Source organism: Oryctolagus cuniculus, chromosome 1 (assembly GCF_964237555.1).
Source record: "Oryctolagus cuniculus chromosome 1, mOryCun1.1, whole genome shotgun sequence".
NCBI lineage: Eukaryota > Metazoa > Chordata > Mammalia > Lagomorpha > Leporidae > Oryctolagus > Oryctolagus cuniculus.
Window position 1 is genome coordinate 65,137,014 of NC_091432.1, and position 22,918 is coordinate 65,159,931.

The 22,918-nt window shown below is 44.9% G+C and overlaps 1 protein-coding gene across 1 annotated transcript in view; it reads left to right on the forward strand.

Moving 5' to 3' along the window:
* The window catches only part of MRPL48 (mitochondrial ribosomal protein L48), a 76,914-nt gene that overhangs the window by 18,099 nt on the left and 35,897 nt on the right, over positions 1–22,918 (forward strand). The window contains exons 3-4 of the mRNA XM_008264199.4: positions 1,098–1,135; positions 19,656–19,744. Of these exons, the coding sequence (XP_008262421.1) occupies positions 1,098–1,135; positions 19,656–19,744 (127 nt within the window). The remainder of the gene's footprint in view (positions 1–1,097; positions 1,136–19,655; positions 19,745–22,918) is intronic.

The following is a 22,918-nucleotide window of genomic DNA, read 5'->3' on the forward strand; positions in this document are numbered from 1 at the left end:
CATGAGGGTGCAGGGCCCAAGCATTTGGGCCATCCTCCACTGCCTTCCCGGGCCACAGCAGAGAGCTGGACTGGAAGAGGGGCAACCGGGACAGAATCCGGCGCCCCGACCGGGACTAGAACCTGGTGTGCCGGTGCCGCTAGGCGGAGGATTAGCCTAGTGAGCCGCGGCGCCGGCCCTGGTTTTTTTTTTTTTTTTTGAACAGGCAGAGTTAGAGAGAGAGACAGAGAGAAAGGTCTTCCTTCTGTTGGTTCACACCCCCCCCGCCCCAATGGCCGCCACGGCCGGTGCACTGTGCCGATCTGAAGCCAGGAGCCAGGTGCTTCCTCCTGGTCTCCCATGAGGGTGCAGGGCCCAAGCACTTGGGCCATCCTCCACTGCCTTCCCGGGCCACAGCAGAGAGCTGGACTGGAAGAGGAGCAACCGGGACAGAATCCTGCGCCCTGACCGGGACTAGAACCCAGGGTGCCAGCGCCGCAGGTGGAGGATTAGCCTAGTGGGCCGTGGCGCTGGCCCAAAGTTTTAATAAATTAAAAAGATAGATACATCTTTCATCTCCTGGTTCACTGTTCAGATGCCCACAACAGCCAAGGCTGGGCCAGGCCAAAAACAGGAGCCTGTAACACCATCCAGGTTTCTCATATGGGTGGCAGGGACCCTAGCACTTGAGCCATCATTTGCTTTCTCTCAGAATGCATTAGCAGATGTAGGATCAGAAGTGGAGGACCTGGGACTCAAACCAGCACTCTGTTATGCTATGCGGGTTTTCCAAACTGCAGATTTCTTGCTGTGCCACATTGCCTGCCCCATCTTGTACATGTCTCTGTTCTGAATGAGTACTGTGTGTGACTCACAATTGGTTATGTGTATCTTTCTCAACTAGACCATGGGTAGACATCTTCCTTGTATTTGCATCCTCAGGACCTACAGACTTTGTCTGGCACATAGTAGGTGCTTAATAATGTTTGTGGAAAGAAGAAAGGAAGGAGGGAATAGGGAAATACCTATCATTGACATATCCTGAATGAGAAGCATGTACATTTTGATAATTGTGAAAAGAATATGGATATGTAATTCAATGTTCTTTTTCTCTTTAGAGTCAGAACTTCAGGAGAGAATCCCATTTATTCTGCAGGTAAGCAGTTGTTTCCTGATGTAGTCTGCTCACTTAAGTGACCCGCTAGCACTCTATAATAATTTTGTCTAGGAAGGTACCTAACGTATCTTGCAGAAGAGTGGCCAGGAGTCAGTCCCACCCCTCACGTGGAATAGAACCATAGGTGAGAACATAAGTAGTGATTAAGAGCAAGAGTTCCCTGGTAAGTGTGGACTCCAGCTCTACCTCAGAGTTATTTTGTGCTCCTTGGCTACATCTCTGTTGCTTGGTTTCCTCATTTTAAAAAACAGGGATAATTATAGTACAAACTGCAGTGAACTATTTGAAGATTCAGTAAGATATGACTCAAGCGTTAGAGGAACTAAGGTGCCCTTGATGGGCAGTGAAAGGAATCACAATGAGTGAAATTCCTTAAATAAAAATTTATTGACTAAATAATTTTGCTTAATGGTACACATAATAAAAAAAAGCCATAAAACTTTATAATGTTAAAGAATAATTCAATGAGATAAAAAATATAAAGTACTCAAAGAAAGTTAGCTGCTACTGTTACTAATATTGCTACCATTCCAATTCTTTCATGTCCATACCCACCAGAATAGGGCCTTTTTCACACTGTTTTATCCAGAATAAATGCCCATTCAACCTGATTAGCTCAATGATTTTCTTTTTTTCTTTTAGATTTTTCTTAGTTTTTTTTTTTTTTTTTTTTTTTGAAAGGCAGAGAGTCAGAGATAGAAAGGTGCAAAGAAACAAAGAGCTCTTCCATGCACTGGCTCACTCTCCAAGTGCTCCCAACTGCTAGGGCTGGGCCATGCTGAAACCAGGAGCCTAGAACTCAATCTGGCTCCCGTGCATGGGTGGCCGGGATCCCAGTACTTGAGCCATCTGCTGCCTCCTAGGGTGTGTGTTAGCAGGAAGCTGGATCAGAAGTAGGAGATCTGGGACTCAAACCAGGTACTCTCACATGGGATGTGGATGTCCAAATCAGCAACATAAAGACTATACCAAATGCTTACCCCCTGCCATTGAGGCCATCTGTGTACCCTCTCAATGAATTTCGGTCTCTGTTTCATCCCGATTGTCTGCCACTTTTGCTTTTTCTATTACATGACAAATTGCCAAGCAGTTGCTAGATTTTAATGACATCTGTCACATAACTAAAGAGTATGAGATAAAGGAGTCAGTCCACAAGTACCTACTCTGTGCAAGGCTATGTTGTAAGAGGCTTTTCATATGTTAATTATGAGAGGATGGCAACTGTGTGTTGGGAGCCACTGCTTCTGGGACCAAAGCCGTACATCTCAAAGTATGACCTTTTTGTTTAGTCAGTTTCTCAACAAATCCGTATTTTACTAAGCTGTGTTTAATTGCTGGGGGTACAAAATTAATAGGATATAATCTTTGCTATTTAGAAGCTTACTGTCTTATAAGAAATAATTTTTCCCCAAGAATACTGCAGTGAACACTTCTGTACTTACCATTTATTTATTTATTTATAGATTTATTTATTTATTTGAAAGTCAGTTACACAGAGAGAGTATGAGAGGCAGAAGGAGAGAAAGAGAGGTCTTCCATCTACTGGTTCGCTCTCCAATTAGCTGCAACGGCTGGAGCTGTGCCAATAAGAAGCCAGGAGCCAGGAGCTTCCTCTGGATCTTCCCATGAGGGTGCAGGGGCCCAAGGACTTGGGCCATCTTCTGCTTTCCCAGGCTGTAGCGGAGAGCTGGATTGGAAGTGGAGCAGCCAGGACTTGAACCAGCACCCATATGGGATGCTGGCACTGCAGGCGGTGGCTTTACCCACTATGCCACAATGCCGGCCCCCATACCTACCATTTAGATTCAACTGTTGTTAACATTTTGTCATGTTAGCTTTCTTTCTTTCATTCTCTCTTCCTTTCTTTTAAAAGATTTATTTATTTATTTGAAAGGCAGAAAAAAAAGAAAGTAAGTCAGAGTTACAGAGAGGCAGAGGCAGAGGCAGAGAGAGAGAGACACAGAGGTCTTCCATCCCCAAATGGCCACAATGGCCAGAGCTGGGCCAATCTGAAGCCAGGAACCAGGAGTTTCTTCTGGGTCTCCCACATTGCTGCAGGGACCTGGGCCATCTTCTACTGCTTTCCCAGGCCATAGCAGAGAGCCAAATTGGAAGTGGAGCAGTCAGGACTCGAACTGGCGCCCATGTGGGATGCCAGCACTGCAGGTGGTGGTTTTACCCCCTACTCCACAGTCCCAGCCCCTTTGTTAGTTTGCTTGCTTGCTTGCCTTTTTTTTTTTTTTTTTTTTTAAGATTTTTATTCATTTGAGAAGTAGAGTTACAGACAGTGAGATGGAGAGACAAAGAGAAAGGTCTTCTAACCACTGATTCACTCCTCAAATGGCCTCAAAGGCCAGAGCTGGGTTGATCCGAAGCCAGGAGCCAGGAGCTTCTTCCTGGTCTCCCACCTGGGTGCAGGGGTCCACGCACTTGGGCCATCTTCTACTGCTTTTCCCAGCCATAGCAGAGAGCTGGATCAGGAGAGGAGCCGCCAGGACTAGAACCAGCGCAATATGGGATGCTGGCGCTGCAGGTGGTGGATTAACCTACTGTGTCACAGCGCCTGCCCCTGTTAGCTTTCTTTATCAGATGTCCTACTTCACCCCTAAATACTTCAGTTGATCTCACTTTAGAAATGTAATAAAATGCTCCAATATGTTTTAATATCATTTCAGTTTTCTTAGTTGTCCCCAGGATGTCTTTTATGAGTGTAGTTTTAACCAAAAGCTAATGAAGTTTCATGCTTTGCATTTCACTACTTGTCACATTTGATTTACAGCAGTGTTGCCACCTTTTATTTCTTACTACCATGGTTTTTGATAAGGTCAACTGTTTGGTTTGTCTGATTATTTCCTTGTAGTGCAATATAGCATGTTTTCCTGTCCCCTTCCTACAGACTGGATGTGAGATCTGAAACCATGATGATTCAAGTTTAACAGTTTTAGCAAGAAAGCTTCATAGCTGATACTCTGATTTCATATTGCATTCAGGAGATTTAAACAAATGAATATTGAATTATGAAAGTGAAAAGCATTCATTTTACAGGATATAGAATAGAAAATAAATACAGGAAAAAACTGAAAAAGAAGAAAATAAGATTATTGCTTAATATTTTGGCATATATCCTACCAGGTCATTCTTTCTTTCTCTTCCCTTTCAGGAAATTTTACATATGTATTTTCTTATTCTTATACATATGGTATATATAATTTTGCAGTGATGGGAACAGATGATACTTATGTAATATCTTATAATCTGTTTATGCTAAAATAACTATGTTATGATTTTGAATGGCTACATAGTACTATATTAAGTTGAACAGTTTTGGGAGAATGAGCCTGAGTTTGAAAGTGTTAAGTTGTAGTGCCTGTGAGGAGGATATATTAACTACACTATTGAAAACTTTGATCTTGAGCAAAAAAATATAGGTTTATGAGTTGAAATTATAAATTTGGAAGTCATAATTTTGTAGACTTAGTTGAAGCCATGGGGTGAATGAGACCACCCCAGGAGAAAAGGTAGAAAAGAAACCGAAGGATCATGCCCTGTGGAACTCCAACATTAAAAAGTAGGATAGATGGAACCAATGTTGCGGTGCAGCGGTTAAGCCTTTCCTTATGATGCTAGCATCCCATATCAGAATGTTGGTTCGACTCCTAGGTGCTCTGCTTCTCATCCAGCTTCCTGCTATTGAGCCTGAGAAGGCAGTGGATAATGGTCCACGTAATAGGACCCATGCCACCCATGTGGGAAACATGGATGGAATTCCAGGCTCCTGGCTTCCACCTGGCCCAGCTCTGGTTGCTGTGGCCGTTTGGGGAGTGAACCAATGGATGGAAGGATGGAAGATCTTTTTTGTGTAACTCTTTGCCTTTCAAATTAATTAATTTATCAATCTTTAAAATGTTGGGTAGAGAGTGAGGTTGAAAAAGGGAGGGCAAAGCAGAGAAAATATTAGTATAGTTTTATGGCAGGCAAGAGGAAAGTGTTTAAAGAAGGAAAGAGTGTTCAACCACAATATAGTTTCAAGTGTGTGATGCTGAGAGATCAGGAAATAGAGGAACTTAACAATATTCCTTGGGTTTTAGCAATGTTGAGTCATTGGTAACCTTAGAGAAAACAGTTTGTATTAGTGGGCTGGGGAGGGTTGTACATGAGTTGACAAGTGAATAAGAATTCAGGAGTTAGAAAAAGTTACTTATAGACAGTGCTTTCAAGAAGTTTAAGATCGAATGGAACAAGAGAATATTGGAAGGAGCTGGAGAGGAATCTGGGGTCATATAAAGGTTTTATTTATGGTTTATAAAGGTTGTTTCTCTTATTGTACTTTTTATTTTAAAAAGTATAGAAAGTTTAAAAGGTACTATGTCAATAAATCCAGAATTGATAACTGTTAGCATTTGATAAGATTTTCATTGTCTTTTTGTATTAAAAAAAAGGATTATATCAAAGTCCCCTTTATTTCCTAGCCTTGGTCTTACTCCTTACCCCTAGCAAGAGGCAAAGTTTATTTTGAACTACTATATATTCTGAGGAAGTTTGTTTTTTTAAAAAAATATTAAAATAATCAAGTTAAAATTTTGAAATGAATGCATATGGTAAAAATAAATTACAAACCATACAAAATGGTTTATGATAAAAAGTTCAATTTTCTTTCTCTTTCATGGTCTTATTCCCTAGTGGTATTCACTGACAGCAGTTTCTTGTATACTTTTCAGAAATGTTTTGTGCATATGTGTGTATGACTGTACCTTAATGCTAGATTCCTAGGTTTTGCTTTAGTCTTTTGCTATTTAAAAAAAAAAAAAAGCTGCAGCAACCATTTTTATATATCTTGGTGAAATTATTTGTAAATTTGTATATATAAAATTATACCTTGTAAGATCAATTCCTGGAATTGGAATAGCTGAGTCAATGGATTATGAGTTGACAGTTTTGATAAATATTGCCAGATTGCCCTTCAGAGAAGTTGTTTTAATTGACTTGCTTTTTTTCTTACCCAAACTGGGTTTTATGAAGCATTTTATTTTTGCTAGTGAAAAATTATATCATTGTTTTATTTTGTATTTCTTGAGAGACTTTGTCGTGTTTCCATGTGTTTATTGGCCAATTGAATTTCTTTCCTTGTGAACTTCCCATTTATATTTTTTGTGCATTTGCGATTGGATTGTTTGCTTTTTCATTTTTGATATGTAAGTTCAAAATTGAGGAAATTAACATTTAGATTAGCATATGGGGTTTGTACTTTCCTAGTCATTTATTCTTTGACTTTATTTCTGTGGTTTTGGTGAATAGAAGTTAAGTTTTTTATATAGCTGGATTTATTAATCTTGGGTTTCTGGATTTTGTTTTTTGCTTAGAAAGACCTTTTATAGTCCATGATTATTTTTAAAGATTCTTAATCTCATCTTCTGGTATTTTATTTTATTTTTAAAGATTTATTTATTTATTTGAAAGGCACAGTTACAGAGAGAGAGGGAGAGGCAGAGAGCAAGAGAGAGAAATTTTCCATCCACTGGTTCATTCCTCAAATGGCCACAGAGACCAGAGCTCAGCAATCCAAAGCTGGGAAACAGGAGTTTCATCCAGGAGCCCGGGCACTTGGGCCATCTTGCACTGCTTTCCCAGGTGCATTTTCAGGTAGCTGAATCAGAAATGGAGGCTAGAACCAGCATCCATATGGGATGCTGGCTTCACAGCCTGTGGCTTTACCCACTGCACCACAATGCCAGACCCCGGGACTATTTTTTAACTTTGTTTTGTTTCATTGACCTGTCTGTATATTTGGTGCAATTATCAAATTGTCTTATTTTTTATTTTATTTTTTTTAAGATTTATTTATTGATTTGAAAGGCAGAATTATAGAGAGGCAGAGGCAGGGAGAGAGAGAGGTCTTTCATCCGCTGGTTCACTCTCCAGATGGCTACAACTGCCAGAGCTGTGCCATCCAAAGTCAAAAGCCAGGAGTTTCATCTGGGTCTCCCACATCGATGCAGGGACCCAAGCATTTGGGCCATCTTCCACTGCTTTCCCAGGCCATAACAGAGAGCTGGATTGGAAGTGGAGTAGCAGGGTCTTTAACTGGTGCCTATGTGAGATGCCGGCACTTCCAAGGGGTGGCTTTACCTGCTAAACCACAGCACCAGCCCCTCAAACTGTTTTAATACTGAAGTTTGCAATACATTTTAGTATATGAAAACTACGTAATCCTGAAGTTGTTTTATTTTGTTTTTAACACTGGAGTCAAATAAGGCATTGTTTATTGCTATTGAAAGACCTCCAATGGAGATCCTTTTGTAAAGAAGAGGTGAAGGATCATAGCATAATTTACTCAGACATTTTTTATTTGGATAAGTTTGTCTCCAGGATTTTGCAACAAAAACAACACTATGATGAATATCCTTACACACTGATATTGGTGCCCTTGTCTGATTACTTAGGATACATTTTTAAAAGTGTATTTATTGGGCCAGCGCCGCGGCTCAATAGGCTAATCCTCCACCTGCAGTGCCAGCACACCGGGTTCTAGTCCCAGTCGGGGCGCCGGATTCTGTCCTGGTTGCCCCTCTTCCAGTCCAGCTCTCTGCTGTGGCCCGGGAGTGCAGTGGAGGATGGCCCAAGTGCTTGGGCCCTGCACCCCATGGGAGACCAGAAGAAGCACCTGGCTCCTGGCTTCGGATTAGTGTGATGCGCTGGCTGCAGCATGCTGGCTGCGGCAGCCATTGGAGGGTGAACCAACGGCAAAAGGAAGACCTTTCTCTCTGTCTCTCTCTCTCACTGTCCACTCTGCCTGTCAAAAAAAAAAAAAAAAAAAAAAAAAAGTGTATTTATTGGGTCAAAAGAAGTGCACATTAATTTATTCGAGAGGTGGATTTCCTAGCCACTGTTCACTCCCCAAATGCCTGCCATACCCAGGGCTGGGCCAGGCTGAAACTAGGAACTCAGAACTCCATCTCGGTTTCTTACATTGGGGCAGGAACCCAGTTACCTAGGCCATCACCTGTTGTCTCCCAGTGTATGCACTAGCAGGAAACTGGAATGGACAGCAGAGCCAGGACTTGAACCCAGGCGCTCTGATATGGGATGCTGGCATCCCAGGTGGTGACTTAACTGCTGTGCCAAATGCCTGTCCTAGAAACACACTTCTTCTCTTCTCTTCTCTTCTCTTCTCTTCTCTTCTCTTCTCTTCTCTTCTCTTCTCTTCTCTTCTCTTCTCTTCTCTTCTCTTCTCTTCTTTCTCTCTTCTCTCTCTCTTTCTCTCTTCTCTCTCTCTCTTTCTCTCTCTCTCTGATTTATATATTTGAGAGGTAGAGTCATAGAGAGAGAGCTCTTCCATCCTCTGGTTCACTTCCCAAATGACCAAAACAGCAAGGGCAGTGCCCGGCCGGAGCCAGGAGCCAGGAGCCTCCTCTGGGCCTCCTCCATGGATTCAGGGGCCCGGGCACCTGGGCCATCTTCCACTGCTTTCCTAGACCATCAGCAGGGAGATGGATCAGAAGTGGAGCAGCCAGGACACAAACTGGCATCCATATGAGATACCAGCACCACAGGCCCAACCTACTATGCCATAGTGGCAGTCCCAGAAACACACATTTTTAAAGCTAATGATATGTATTCTCAAAATGCCTTTCAGAAATATGGCACCATTTGAGAATTTGTTTTAGTATATTCATCAATGTTGAATTTTATTATTTTTTAAAAGATTTTTAAATTTTTAAAAAATTTAAATTGACACATATTGATATATACATATTTTTGGGGTACAGTGTGATACTGCGATGTCATATACATTTTGCAATAATTAGACCAGAGTAATTATTATGTCCATCACCTTAAACATTTTTTTAAAAGATTTATTTATTTATTTTTATTTGAAAGTCAGAGCTACACAGAGAGAGGAGAGGCAGAAAGAGAGAGAGGTCTTCCATCTGCTGGTTCACTCCCCAGATGGCCGCAATGGCTGTTGCTGTGCCAACCCGAAGCCAGGAGCCAGGAGCTTCTTCCAGGTCTCCCACTCGGGGACAGGGGCCTAAGGACTTGGGCCATTTTCTACTGCTTTCCCAGGCCATAGCAGAGAGCTGGATAGAAAGTTGAGCAGCTGGGTCTTGAACAGGCGCCCATATGGGATGCCAGCACTTCAGTCCAGAGCTTTAACCCGCTGTGCCACAGCGCCGGCTCCCATCACCTTAAGCATTGATTATTTCTTTTGTGTTGAGAACATTCAAAATCCTGTGTTGTAGTTAGAAATACAGTTAATCATTATCAACTGTACTTGTAGTTACCCTACTGTGCAATAGAATAAGTGTTACTGTTTTTTAATATTTACTAATATTAAAATTTGCTAATAGTAAATGGTGTAAAAAATGAGGTCCCTTGTGTTTGTACTTTACATGTCTTTGATTACGAGTTGTGGTTGAACACATTTAGACCCCATTTTTCTGGCCATTTATCCTTTCCTTTGTCCCTTTTCTGTTGTGGTCAGGGAATCTTAGTTCCATGGAAGGCTCCCAGACCAAGAATAACTCAACAGTGGTGGCTTGCCAAGATAATTCCACCTGAAAGAAGATTGCTTTGTGGGTATTTTCCATGGGTTCTTTGAAATATCTTTAAAGTCAGAAATTTAAAAATTGAATTATAATTATGTTCAGAAAAGAAGAGCAAGGTATAGTCCCTCTTCCTACCTGCACCCCTCCCACTATATTTGTGGGTCTTGCATTCCACGCCAGCTGCCCTGTCCAAGGATGGGCCTGGTTGTGTTGACATGAATGATCATGTACAAGTAAATATATAAAAAGAAATCTACAAAGGTTATATGAAAGAAACTTAGAATGTTATGATTATAGCATAAGCAAAAAGATAGACATAGAAGAAATTCTTGGGAAAAAAAAGGGCAATTTCCAGAGACAAAGCATTGCAGATTATCTTGGTAAAATATCTCAAGAACAGTTTTTGTTTTGTTTATCTCTTAGATACATACTTGTTGAGCACATCCTCTTTCCTAGATGCTGGCATCAAATCTGCACTTGAGGGACTTAGCATCTATTGAACAGAGCGAATATCCTGTAATCAGGTTCTTGGCTGGGGCAGCCCTGTCTTTCTTCTCCCCCTACCTGCATAGCTAAAAATGCTTGTTCTCATTTTGAAGAAGAGATAATTAAAGCAAAGCTGTTTACCCCATCCTGGATTGATGGGTCTGGTTTCCAGGTTAGTAAGCAAGGGCCCTGAAGACAGCCGTCTCTGACATCTGTGAAGGAAAGGGGAGTGATGTGGGAGAAGTCGGGATATGCTTACATCCTATACTTGTGATTGAAAGATTTTCAAAGTTGCTTTATTGAGACCCTGGGGTTTTGTGTTGATCCTCTGTGAAGAGTTTGCCTTTTTCCTCTGGGGGCTGCAATCTTACTGTGACAGCAGGAAACCCCGCTTAATGACACAAAGTAGGGGGAAGAATCTAGCTGAACTTACTGGAAATCAGAGGCTTTCAAACTTGTAAATTTTATAATTAAAACAACTGGCTAATTAAGCAGTTTAACCACTGGTAATTTGACCAAAACCTTTCATTTAAGGGGGAAGGTGGTTAATTTAACAGTGGTTTGAACCAGCTTTTTAATTAACCAGCTGCTGTAATTACAGGAATTGCCCCAAATTGATTTTGAAAATGCCTTTTGCCAAGGAATTGCAGCAGATGAGAAGCCAGTGCAAACAGTTGCACCTGAGACGTGTTATCATCCCAAACATGCATTTGGATTCTGCTTTTCGAAACCACCCCTGGGTGATTGAGTTTCTGTGTACTTACAGATGGTGATTGGCATCGGACTGCTCCTCTTTATTTACACAGAATGCTTTATTACATAACGGAGGCCCGTGGGAGCCATAACCGTGAAGTGAACTCTTGATCTTTGTATGTTTGGGGCAGCAGAAAAGGTCTAGAGGGATGGGGACATGTGGGTGGAGGCTGTGTGGAGTCGTACTGTCAGAGAGGTGCAGTCCCAGCAGTAGGGACAACCCAGCTGGGCACAGAGGCATGAAAATGACAGGGTTTATGCAGGGTGACAAGTATAGCTCTGTGGCTGGGGAGCTGGGGAGCAGAATTGTAAGGGCCTGTAAGAGTGAGAGAATGAGATGAAGTAATTGGAACTAGATTATAAAATCAGGTCCTAGGGCAGGTATTAAGATGCTCATTACAATGCCTGTGTCTCCTATAGGAGTGCCTGGTATAATCCCCAGCTTTGACTACTACTTCTTGTTTTTGTTTTTAAGGTTGATTGGCCGGCGCCGCGGCTTACTAGGCTAATCCTCCGCCTTGTGGCGCTGGCACACTGGGTTCTAGTCCCGGTTGGGGCGCCGGATTCTGTCCCGGCTGCCCCTCTTCCAGGCCAGCTCTCTGCTGTGGCCAGGGAGTGCAGTGGAGGATGGCCCAAGTGCTTGGGCCCTGCACCCCATGGGAGACCAGGATAAGTACCTGGCTCCTGCCATCGGATCAGCGCAGTGCGCCGGCTGCAGCGCGCTGGCCGCGGCGGCCATTGGAGGGTGAACCAACGGCAAAGGAAGACCTTTCTCTCTGTCTCTCTCTCTCACTGTCCACTCTGCCTGTCAAAAAAAAAAAAAAAAAAAAAAAGAGATTGATTTTGAAAGTCAGAATTAAGAGAGCTCCTCCATCTGCTGGCCATGCTGAAGCCAGGAGATTCTTCTGTGTCTCCTGTGTGGGTGGCAGAGGCCCATGTTTTGGGCCATCTTCTGCTGCTTTTCCCAGGCCATTAGCCAGAAGCTGGATCGGAAGTGGAGCTGACAGGACTTGAATGAGCACCCATATGGGAGGCCGGAAGGCTGCGGGAGGCAGCCTTACTCCTATGCCACACTGCCAGCCTCCCAGCTTTGACTTCTGACTCCAGCTTCCTGCCAGTGCAGACCCTGGGAGGCCATGATGATTGCTCAAGTAATTGATTTCCTGCTGCCCTCATGGGGGATCTGGATTGAATTCCCAGCTTCCTGCTTTGCTTCCCCTTCTCCCCCCACCGTTGTGGTCATTTAGGGAATGAACTAGCCAATCAATGTGAGCTCTCTCTGCCTCTCAAATAAATAAATAATTAAAATAAAAGTCCTCTGGCTAATGTCACGGTACAGAGGATTAGGCTGCTGCCTGCAATGCTGGCATCCCATATGAGCACTGATTTGAGTCCCGGCTGCTTCCCTTCCGATCCAGCTCCCTGCTAGTGCACCTGGGAAGGCACTGGAGGATGGTCCAAGTACTTGGGCCCTGCCACTCAGTTGGGAGACCTGGAAGGAATTTTTGGCTTCTAGCTTTGGCCTGGCCCAGCCCCTACCATTGTGGCCATTTGGGGATTGAACCAGTGGATGGAAGATTTCTCTCTCTCTTCCTTTCTCTCTGTGTGTAATTCTGCCTTTCAAATGAGTAAAATAAATCTTTTTTTTTTTTAAGAAAATAAAAAATAGTCCTTAAATGCTTCCCTATGAAGTCAAACTTTGAGCAGTGGAAGACCATCAAACATTTATTTATTTGAGAGACACACAGAGAGAAAGAGACAGAGACAGGGATAGACAGAGAGCTCCAAACCGTCATTTTATTCCCCCTATGCCTGTAGTGTCCTCAGTTGAAGCAGAAGCAGAAGCCAGAGCCGGGCACTAGTCCAAGTTTCCCATGAGGGCGGCAGGAACCCAATTACTTGAGTCATCACTGCTGCCTCCCTGGCTCTGCCTTGGCAGGAAGCTGGAGTCAGGAGCCAGAACCAGAGTATTTTTTTTAAGATTTTATTCATTTTTTAAAAAAAAGATTTATTTTATTTATTTGAAAGGCAGATGGGGGCCAGCGCTGTGGCATAGCAGGTAAAGCCGCTACCTAAAGTGCCAGCATCCCATATGGGTGCTGGTTCGAGTCCTGGCTGCTCCACTTCTGATCCAGCTCTCTGCTATGGCCTGGGATAGCAGTAGAAGATGGCCCAAGTCCTTGGGTCCCTGCACCCACGTGGGAGACCCAGAAGAAGCTCCTGGCTCCTGGCTTCGGATTGGTACAGCTCTGGCCTTTGTGGCCAACTGGGGAGTGAGCCAGTGGATGGAAGACCTCTCTTTCTCTGTCTCTCCTTCTCTGTGTAACTCTTTCAAATAAATAAATAAATCTTTTTTTGTTTGTTTGTTTGTTTGTTTTGTTTTTAAGGCAGAGTTACAGAGAGGTGGAGACAGAGAGACGTCTTTCATCTACTGGCTCACTCCCCAAATGGCCACAATGGCAGGAGTTGAACCTATCTGAAGCCAGGAGCCAGGAGCTTCCTCTGGAACTCCCACATGCGTGCAGGGGACCAAGGACTTGGGCCATCCTCTGCTGCTTTCCCAAGCAATAAGCAGAGCACTGGATTGGAAGAGGAGCAGCCAGGACATGAACTGGTGCCCTTATGGGATGCCAGGGCTATAGGCGAAGGCTTAACCTACTACACCACAGCACTGTCCTCCCAGAACCAGAGTATTGAACAGAGTTACTCTGATTTGAGACAGAGGTCTCTTAACTGTCAGGCCAAATGCCTGGCCCCAAATACTTAAGAATGTGGCAAAGAACTTCTCTGAGTTATTCATTATTATCTCTGTAGTGCCTGACAATTAAAAAGAAAGACCTTAAAAGAATTGCATGTGTGTGATGGATAAATGGTTGCATTAGTGAAAGAGAATAAGATGACTAAATTTAGGTTTTAGGAAGATTATTTTTGTCAGCTCTGGAGGATAGGCTGGACTCTCCTAACCCTTCCACTTACATTCCCTTCACACAAAACCTCAATGATCTTCTTAAGATACATCAGACATGATTTCCTTGCCTTAACAAGGCCCAGCATAGTAGGTTCTGACCCAATACTCACTCTGGGCCCACTCTATTTCATTCTGTGCCCCTCTCACTGGGCTTCAGCCATACTCATAGCCTCTCTTTTTCTTGAATGTGCCCAGCTGTGGGCCCTTTTAGAACTTTTGCACAAGCTGTTTCCTCTGCCTTGAACACACACCCTCCATTTATTTATCCAAGTATTTTTTTATACCTTTGGAATAGATAATACATATATGTGGAGCAGATGTTGGTAGACACAAAAGAATATAAGTAAAAAGTAAGTCTCTTTACCCCTTTTTCTAGCTCTTTCTCTCCCTGGTGGTAACCACTATTACCATTTTCTTCTGTATTCTCTCTCTTTTTTTAAGATTCATTCCTTTATTTGAAAGTCAGTTACAGAGAGGGAGACACAGTGAGAGAGTGAGAGAGACCTTCCATCTGGTTGTTTACTCCCCAAATGGCTACAGTGGCTGGGACTGGGCCAGGAGAAAACCAGGAGCCTGAACTCCATCCAGGTCTCCCATGAAGGTACAGTGATCCCAAGCACTTGGGCCATCTTCAGCTGCTTTCCCAGGCCCATTAGCAGGGAGCTAGATCAGAAGTGGAGCATCTGGAACTCAAACTGGTGCTCATATGGGATGCCAACATCACAGGGGGCACACAGTGGGCAGCTTAACTTGCTGTGCCACAACACCAGTCCCTTCTTTTTTATTCTGGCTTCAATTTAAATGTGATTTCTTAAGGAAGGCTTTCCCTGAGTCTCCATTCTAAAATAGCTCCATCTCTTTTTTAAATGTTTATTTACTACTTAAAAAAAAAAAAAGATTTATTTATTTATTTGAAAGACATAGTTACAGAGAGGCAGAGGCAGAGGCAAAAGCAGAGAGAGAGATCTTCCATCCACTGGTTCACTCTCCAGATGGTCAAAATGGCCGGAGCTGTGCCGATCCAAAGCCAGGAGCCAGGAGCTTCTTCTAGGTCTCCCACATGGGTGCAGGGGCCCAAGCAGTTGGGCCATCTTTGCTGTTTTCCCAGGCCATAGCAGAGAGCTGGATCAGAAGCGGAGCAGCCGGAACTTGAACTGGTGCCCATATGGGATGCTGGCACTGCAGGCAGCGGCTTTACCTGCTATGCCATGGTGCTGACCCCTATTAATTACTTTTTAAAAGATTTAATTTTAATTTATTTGAAAGGTGAAGTGGTAAAGAGAGGAAGAGACAGAAAGAAAGAGATCTTTTATCCATTGGTTCACTCCACAAATGGCTGTGATGGTTAGGGTTGGGTCAAGCTGGAGTCAGGAGCGCAGAACTCCATAAGGGACCCCCTTATGGGTGACAGGGTTCAAGCACATGGGCTATCTGCTGCTTTCCCAGGCATAGTGGAAGGGAGCTGCCTCAAAGGTAGAACAGCTGGGACTTGAACTGGTACTCTGGTAAGGGATGCCAGTGTACAGGCTATAGCTTAACACTCTGTGCCACAATGCTGGCCCTATTTATTAATTTTAAAAATCTGAAAGGGACAGAGACACACATACATACATAATACACGCATACACACAGATATTTTCCATCTAATGGTTCACTCCCCAAATGCCCACAAGAACCAGGGCTGGGTCAAGCCAATGTTAGAAGCCTAGAACTCTATCTGGGTCTCTCATGTGGTTGGCAGGGACCCAAGTACTTGAGCCATCATCTGCTGCCTCTCAGTGTGCAATAGAAGGAAGCTGGTATTAGAAGTGGAGGCAGGTCTTGAACCCAGGCACTCTGATATGAATTGAAGGCATCTCAGTGGGCATAATAACTGCTAGGCTGAGTGCCCACCCCAAAGAAGTTATATTTTGAGATCATAATAAGATGTCTTTGGAGACTGGCATTGTGGCATAGCAGATTAAGCTACCACCTGTGACACTAGTATCCCATTTGGGCACCAGTTTGTGTCTTGGCTACTCCACTTTTGATCCAGCTCCCTGTGAATGTGCCTGGGAAAGCTAAAAATGGCCCAAATGCTTGGGCTCCTGCCACCCGTGTGGGAGATCCAGATGGAGTTCTAGGCTCCTGGCATTGGCCTGGGCCAGCCTGATTGTTGCAGCCATTTATGGAGTAGACCAGTAGATGGAAGACTGATCTCACTTTCTCTTTCCCTTGTTCTTAACTCTGCATTTCCAATAAATAATTTTTTTTTAAATAAAAATCTTGTTGGGTAAGATTCGTTTGTCGGACTGTGGTCTGAAGGTCCTGTGTACCATCAAGGAGAGTTGTATATCAGCTGCTTGGCTGAGTCCCCAGATTGTAGAGTCTGGAGCAGAAAGACTCAGAAGGTCAAAGGTCTTAGAGTCAGAGCAAGAATTGGGACATCAGCCAAAAAGATAGCTCAGTTATGTTCAGTTCTATGTGAGAACCTCTGGCTGCAATACCCTTGTCTTCCTCACATTTTAATCTCTTAACTCCTTTTTCTTTCTTTCTTTTTTTTTTTTTTTTTGACAGGCAGAGTTAGACAGTGAGGGAGAGACAGAGAAAGGTCTTCCTTTTCCATTGGTTCACCCCCCAAATGGCAGCTACGGCCAGTGCGCTGCACTGGTCCGAAGCCAGGAGCCAGGTGCTTCCTCCTGGTCTCCCATCTGGGTGCAGGGCCCAAGGACTTGGGCCATCCTCCACTGCCCTCCCGGGCCACAGCAGAGAGCTGGCCTGGAAGAGGAGCAGCTGGGACAGAATCTGGTGCCCCAACCAGGACTAGAACCTGGAATGCCGGCGCCCCAGGTGAAGGATTAGCCAAGTGAGCCGTGGCGCCGGCCAATCTCTTAACTCCTTTTTCAAGAATATAATGTTTACCTCTTCTGAACCCATTCTTCCACATCCTGCATCCCTACTCTAAAGGCGAATTTCCCTTCCTGAGGGCACTCACAACATCACTCACATTTCCATTAAAGTACTTTGCACACAGTGAGGTAATTACTTGCTTACTCATCATAGCATATTTTATTCATCTTTGTAACCATCCTGGTATCTGATAGTTGTGGGTCATAAATGTGGATCCATCCATGTCATGGATGGGATCCATGCTCTTCTGGGTTGTCGTGATGATATGGCTGGATTGCAAATGCAGGGGACTGTCAGGACTGTCTGTGGTTGGCCTCCACACCATTTTGTGTTCACGCTCCTCCAAGGGGTGACCTTGGACCACAGGAGCCGGGAGGTAAGGGAGCAGAACCTAAGGCTAGTGCTTCTCCGGAAAGTGGAGAGCAAACAAGACAGATAGACAGACATAGCAGACCTGAGCAGGTCCAGTCCTTGCAACTGCAACCAGAGATAGGTTTGGGGAGCAACTCGGACTAGACTAAGTTACTCGAATTAAGACTTATTCTATGCATCTGCTCTCCCACAATATGGCGCTGGGAGAGGAGTAAACAGCTTCTGCACAGCTGCCTCCAGTTCAACCAGTAACCTGCAGGAGCTGATCCCGCTCCTGATTGGAGGAGAGCAGCGTACTCGGCGTGTGGGTAGCAGAGTTGGGATTGGTGGAAGAAGACTATAAAGGAGGAGAGAGACAACATGCACCAGGAACATCTAAGGGGAACACCTGAGGAACATCTGAGCAGCCTCCGAGAGAGCTGGCCGGCGGTGTGCCCGCGGAAGTGGGGAAAGTGGCAGGGGGGCCCGCCCCTCCACGGAGGTGGAGGGACGGCAGCCAACCCGGGAAGAACCAGCAGCAAACCCGGGGAGGGCCGAGCAGACAAAAGAACAGCGCAGGGTCCTGTGTCGTTCCTCCATGAAGAGGGGGAGCGACAGATAGGGAAGATCGGGGCTAGATTTTGTATTCTAGAAATTCAAGTGTTATGACCTAGTGGTTCCAGATACATGCTTTTTAGTCAGGTCTGAGTTTAAGTAGCAATTTCTCTCTCTCTCTCTCTCTCTCTCTCTCTCTCTCTCCCTTAATATATTTGAAAGGCAGAGCGGGAGATAGAGAGAGAAAGAGGGAGGGATGGAGGGAGAGAGGTTTTTCTTCCACTGGTTCATTCCCCAAATAGCAGTAATAGCTGAGGCTAAGCCAGAAGCCAGGAGCTTCCTCTGGGTCTCCTACATGGGTGCAGGGGTCCAAGCATTTGGGCCATCTTCTGCTGCTTTCCCGTGCACATCAGCAGGGAGCTGGGTTGGAAGTGGAGCAGCTGGGACTCGAACTGGTGCCCATATAGCTATGCTACAACGCCTGCCCCTAAGCAGCAGTTCTGTCTCTTGTTGGATGGCATCAGTCATTTCATTGAATTTCTAGAGTTACCATTTCTTGTATATTTGAAAATGAGGATTGAGGAGAATGAGTGTGAATATATATGTATATGTGAAAGCAAGATAGGGGCAGTATATCCTTCCTTGAAGTGGGATCTGGGTGGCACCTGTCATGATTCAACACAAAGTGTGAGTGGATAGAGGCCCTGTGTTTTGCCTATTAGTGTTATATATATACACTGTTCTGTACCTTAGGCTTTTGGTTTTGTTGTTGTTCACTTAGCAGTGTATTGGAGATTCTTCCATATGAGCACAAATCAATGACATTAGCTGGTTTTTAAAGCTTTTAGAACTTGGGGTGATCCTCCTCTTCGATTATTATTTTGGCTGCCTTTCTCTCTGTAATCTCTGTTAGGAAACTTCAAAGGGGGTTATTTCCTGTTGAGGAACAAGAGGAGGTGAGCAGCCTATGAGAGTGTATTTTGTTCCCTGCCACTCTAGCTTTAGCAGGAGAAAATTTTGAAAGATGGGCATTTGGGATAAGATATATTCCAGGACCAAAAGGAGAGAAAAAGGGGGCAAATGGAGAATTAGTTCAGCATCAAGAAATGTCTGTTTTTTTTTTTTTTAAGATTAATTTTATTTATTTGAAACAGTTACAGAGAGAGATAGAGACAGAGAGAGAGGTCTTCCATCTGCTGGTTCACACCCCAGATGGCTGCAATGGCCGGAGCTGCACCAATCCAAAGCCAGGAGTTTCTTCCAGGTCTCCCACGTGAGTGCAGGGGCCTGAGGACCTGGGCCATCTTGTACTGATTTCCCAGGCCATAGCAGAGAGCTGGATCGAAAGAGGAGCAGCCAGGACTTGAACCAGCACCCATATGGGATGCTGGCGCTTCAGGCCAGGGCTTTAACCTGCTGTGCCATAGCGCCGGCCCCGAAATGTCTGTTTCTTTAAGCCAATGAAAGACTTTCTTGGCCAGCGCTGTGGCTCAACAGGCTAATCCTCCACCTTGCGGCGCCGGCACATTGGGTTCTAGTCCAGGTCGGGGTGCCGGATTCTGTCCCGGTTGCCCCTCTTCCAGGCCAGCTCTCTGCTGTGGCCCAGGAGTGCAGTGGAGGATGGCCCAAGTGCTTGGGCCCTGTACCCCATGGGAGACCAGGAGAAGCACCTGGCTCCTGCCTTCGGATCAGCGCGGTGCGCTGGCCACAGCACGCCGGCCGCGGCGGCCATTGGAGGGTGAACCAACGGCAAAAGGAAGACCTCTCTGTCTGTCTCTCTCACTGTCTACTCTGCCTGTTAAAAAAAAGAAGAAGAAGAAAGACCTTCTTACCTCCAAATATTCCCAACCCTGATATTCCCAACCCTGCCATGGAGAATTTATCTTCTCACATATGATCTGCCTGTCCCTAGAGGGACACAAACAAATTTATCTTGTTTGCTTTCTTTCAGGTGGCATTCTACTGAGCACCAGTCGGCACTACAAGTCAAAACCCACCCATGGCATTGGACGATACAAGCACCTAATTAAAGCTCAGGAGGTATGGGGCAGAGGGAGTCCTTTGGAAAAGCTCAGTGGTCAGCTTTTGCAAAGACCTTAAGGTCAGAGATGCATATATTAGAAAAGTTTGGGATTATCCAGACTGGAGGTGTTTCTCCTAGCTTCCAGTCCTGTCCCCAGGCCAGGTTATCACAGTAAAAAGCAAACAACTTGGTTGGATTACTTGTGATAGTTTTTAAGAAATATCCCCTTAGTGTGTATTTCAGTATGGATCTCTGAGTGGAACTGCTAAATTTAGTTTAGTTGAATGATTGGTTTGTCGCCAAAAGAAGTGGATTAATATTTTCAGATAGCTGACGTTTAGATTGTTTGCAGACCTAAAATATGTATGTGCTTCTTTGATGCAATATCACAGGTACCTGGGAGTTAGAGCTAAGCATTATAACACGATTTGGCCCATTCCTGTGCCTTCAGCTATGTGATTGCTTCTGTGGTGGTTAGGTTTCTCTGCATGTGCACGGATTTTGTGGTGGGGTGGACATAACACCGGCCTGAATGTCAGAAAATTTGGCTTTGAGTCTCAATGCCATCATCTCCTTTAAGATTTATTGATTTATTTGAAAGTCAGAGTTACAGAGGCAGGGAGAGAGAGAGAGAGATCTTCCATCCATTGGTTCACTCTCCAAGTGGTCACAATGGCCGGAGCTGTTCCAATCTGAAGCCAGAAGCCAGGAGCTTCTTCCAGGTCTCCCACGTGGGTGTAGAGGCCATCTTCTACTGCTTTCTCAGGCCATAGCAGAGTGCTGATTAGAAATGGAGCAGCCTGGAATTGAACCGGTGCGCATATGGGATGTTGACACTGAAGGTGGCGGCTTTACCCTCTATGCCACAGGGCTGGCCCCATCACTTCCTTTAAACAGTGTAATTGGGAAATTTTTGCTCTGCTCCTTTGGGAGGTTTCAACATCTTTTGGTTCTTTGGCTTATTTTCATACTCCCACACAGCCATGCACATCTCTTTATTGCTTGTCTGTCTTTGGCTGAGGTTGAAACCATTGCGTCTGGGCTTTAGAAAGCACTGCACTTGGCCATGTCCTCCTGGGCGTCATCCTTACATCAAGGATTTTCACAAGAAGAACCCTGCAACAGCTGAGACCCATATCAGGCAGGCTGCAGGCAGAAAACAGATAGATCCCTGACTAAAGTTGTTCCTTTGCAGTGGGAAGAGTACTAAATTAGGAACCAAGAAACTGTCTTCTTCTTCTTCTTTTTTTTTAAGATTTATTTATTTATTTGAAAGAGTTACAGAGAGAGGTAGAGACAGAGCAAGAGGTCTTTCATCTGCTGGTTCACTCCCCAGATGGTTGCAATGGTCGGAGCTGCGCCGATCCAAAACCAGGAGCCAGGAGCTTCTTCTGGATCTCCCATGCAGGTGCAGGGACGCAAGGACTTGGGCCATCTTCTACTGCTTTCCCAGGCCATAGCAGAGAGCTGGATTGGAAGAGGAGCACCCGAGACTTGAACTGGCGTCCATATGGGATGCCGGCGCTTCAGGCCAGGGTGTTAACCCATTGGGTCACAGCGTGGGCCCCGAAAATGTCTTCTAATATTTGGTTCTGTCACTTTGCAGCTTTGTGATTTTTGAGTCAGTTAACACTACCCTCTAGGCAGGGAGGAGGGGGTCTGAAATAATATGTAAAATTTTTCTGCAAGGAGAGTCCATAGCTTTTTTTTTTTTTTTTTTTTTTTTTTTTTTTTGACAGACAGTGGACAGTGAGAGAGAGACAGAGAGAAAGGTTTCCCTTTTCCATTGGTTCACCCCCCAGTGACCGCTGCGGCCGGTGCACTGCAGCTGGCGCACTGCGCTGATCCAAAGCCAGAAGCCAGGTGCTTCTCCTGGTCTCCCATGTGGATTCAGGGCCCAAGCACTTCGGCCATCCTCCACTGCACTCCCAGGCCACAGCAGAGAGCTGGACAGGAAGAGGAGCGACCGGGACAGAATCCGGCGCCCCGACCAGGACTAGAACCTGGGGTGCCAGCACCGCAGGCAGAGGATTAGTCTATTGAGCCATGGTGACGGCTGAGTCCATAGCTTTTTAAAAGCTATGTTATATAGTCATACCTATTTTAAATTTATTTATTTTTAAAATTATTTGAAAGAGTGACAAAGAATGAGAGTTTGATCTTCCTTCTGCTGGTCCACCCCTAAATGCCTACAAAAGCTGGGACCAGAACTGGGCCAGGGCGAAGCCTGTAGCCTAGAACTCCCATCTGAGTGTCCCTTACAGGCAGCAGGGACTCACGCACTTGAGTCATCATGCACAGCTTTCCATGCATGTCAGCAGTAAGCTGGATCAAGAGCAGAGGTGGAGGGCTGGTGCTGTGGCGCAGTAGGTTAATCCTCTGCCTGTGCCGCCAGCATCCCATATGGGTGCCGGTTCTAGTCCTGGCTGTTACTCTTCCAATCCAGCTCTGTGCTATGGCCTGGGAAAGCAGTGGAAGATGGCCCAGGTGCTTGGGGCCCTGCACTGACGTGGGAGACCCGGAGGAAGTCCTGGCTCTTGGCTTCAAATCAGCATAGCTCTGGCAGTTGTAGCCATGTGGGGAGTGAACCAGTGGGTGGAAGACCTTTCTCTCTGTCTCTCTCACTGTCTGTAACTCCACCTCCCAAAGAAATAATAAATAAAATCTTTATGAGCAGAGGTGGAAGCAGGACCCGATCCCAGGCACTCTAATATGGCATATGAGCTTCCCCGGTGATGGCTTAACCCACTGCGCCCTGATGCCTGCTCCAACCTTAGAATAGTTTATTAGAGTTGTTTTATTTTGGGACCTCTTCCTTCTGAAAGCTGCACAGAGGGACAGATGCTGTGGTGTGGCTGGTTAAGCTGCTGCTTGAGTTGCCCACATTCCATATTTTAGTGCTCGGGAGTGTATCCCACCTCTGCTTCCAATCAGCTTCCTTTAAAAATATCTTTTTTGTTTTATTTATTTATTTGAAAGAATTACAGAGGGGAAGAGAGAGAGATGGATCAATCGATTGATTGATTGATTTTATTTTATATATATATATTTTTTACATCTTATGGTTCACTCCCCAAATGGCTGCAATGGCCATGGCTAGGCCAGGCAGAAGCCAGGAGCCTGGTACTCCATCAGAGTCTCCCATGTGGGTGCAGGGGCCCAAACACATGAGCTATCCACTGCTTTCCCAG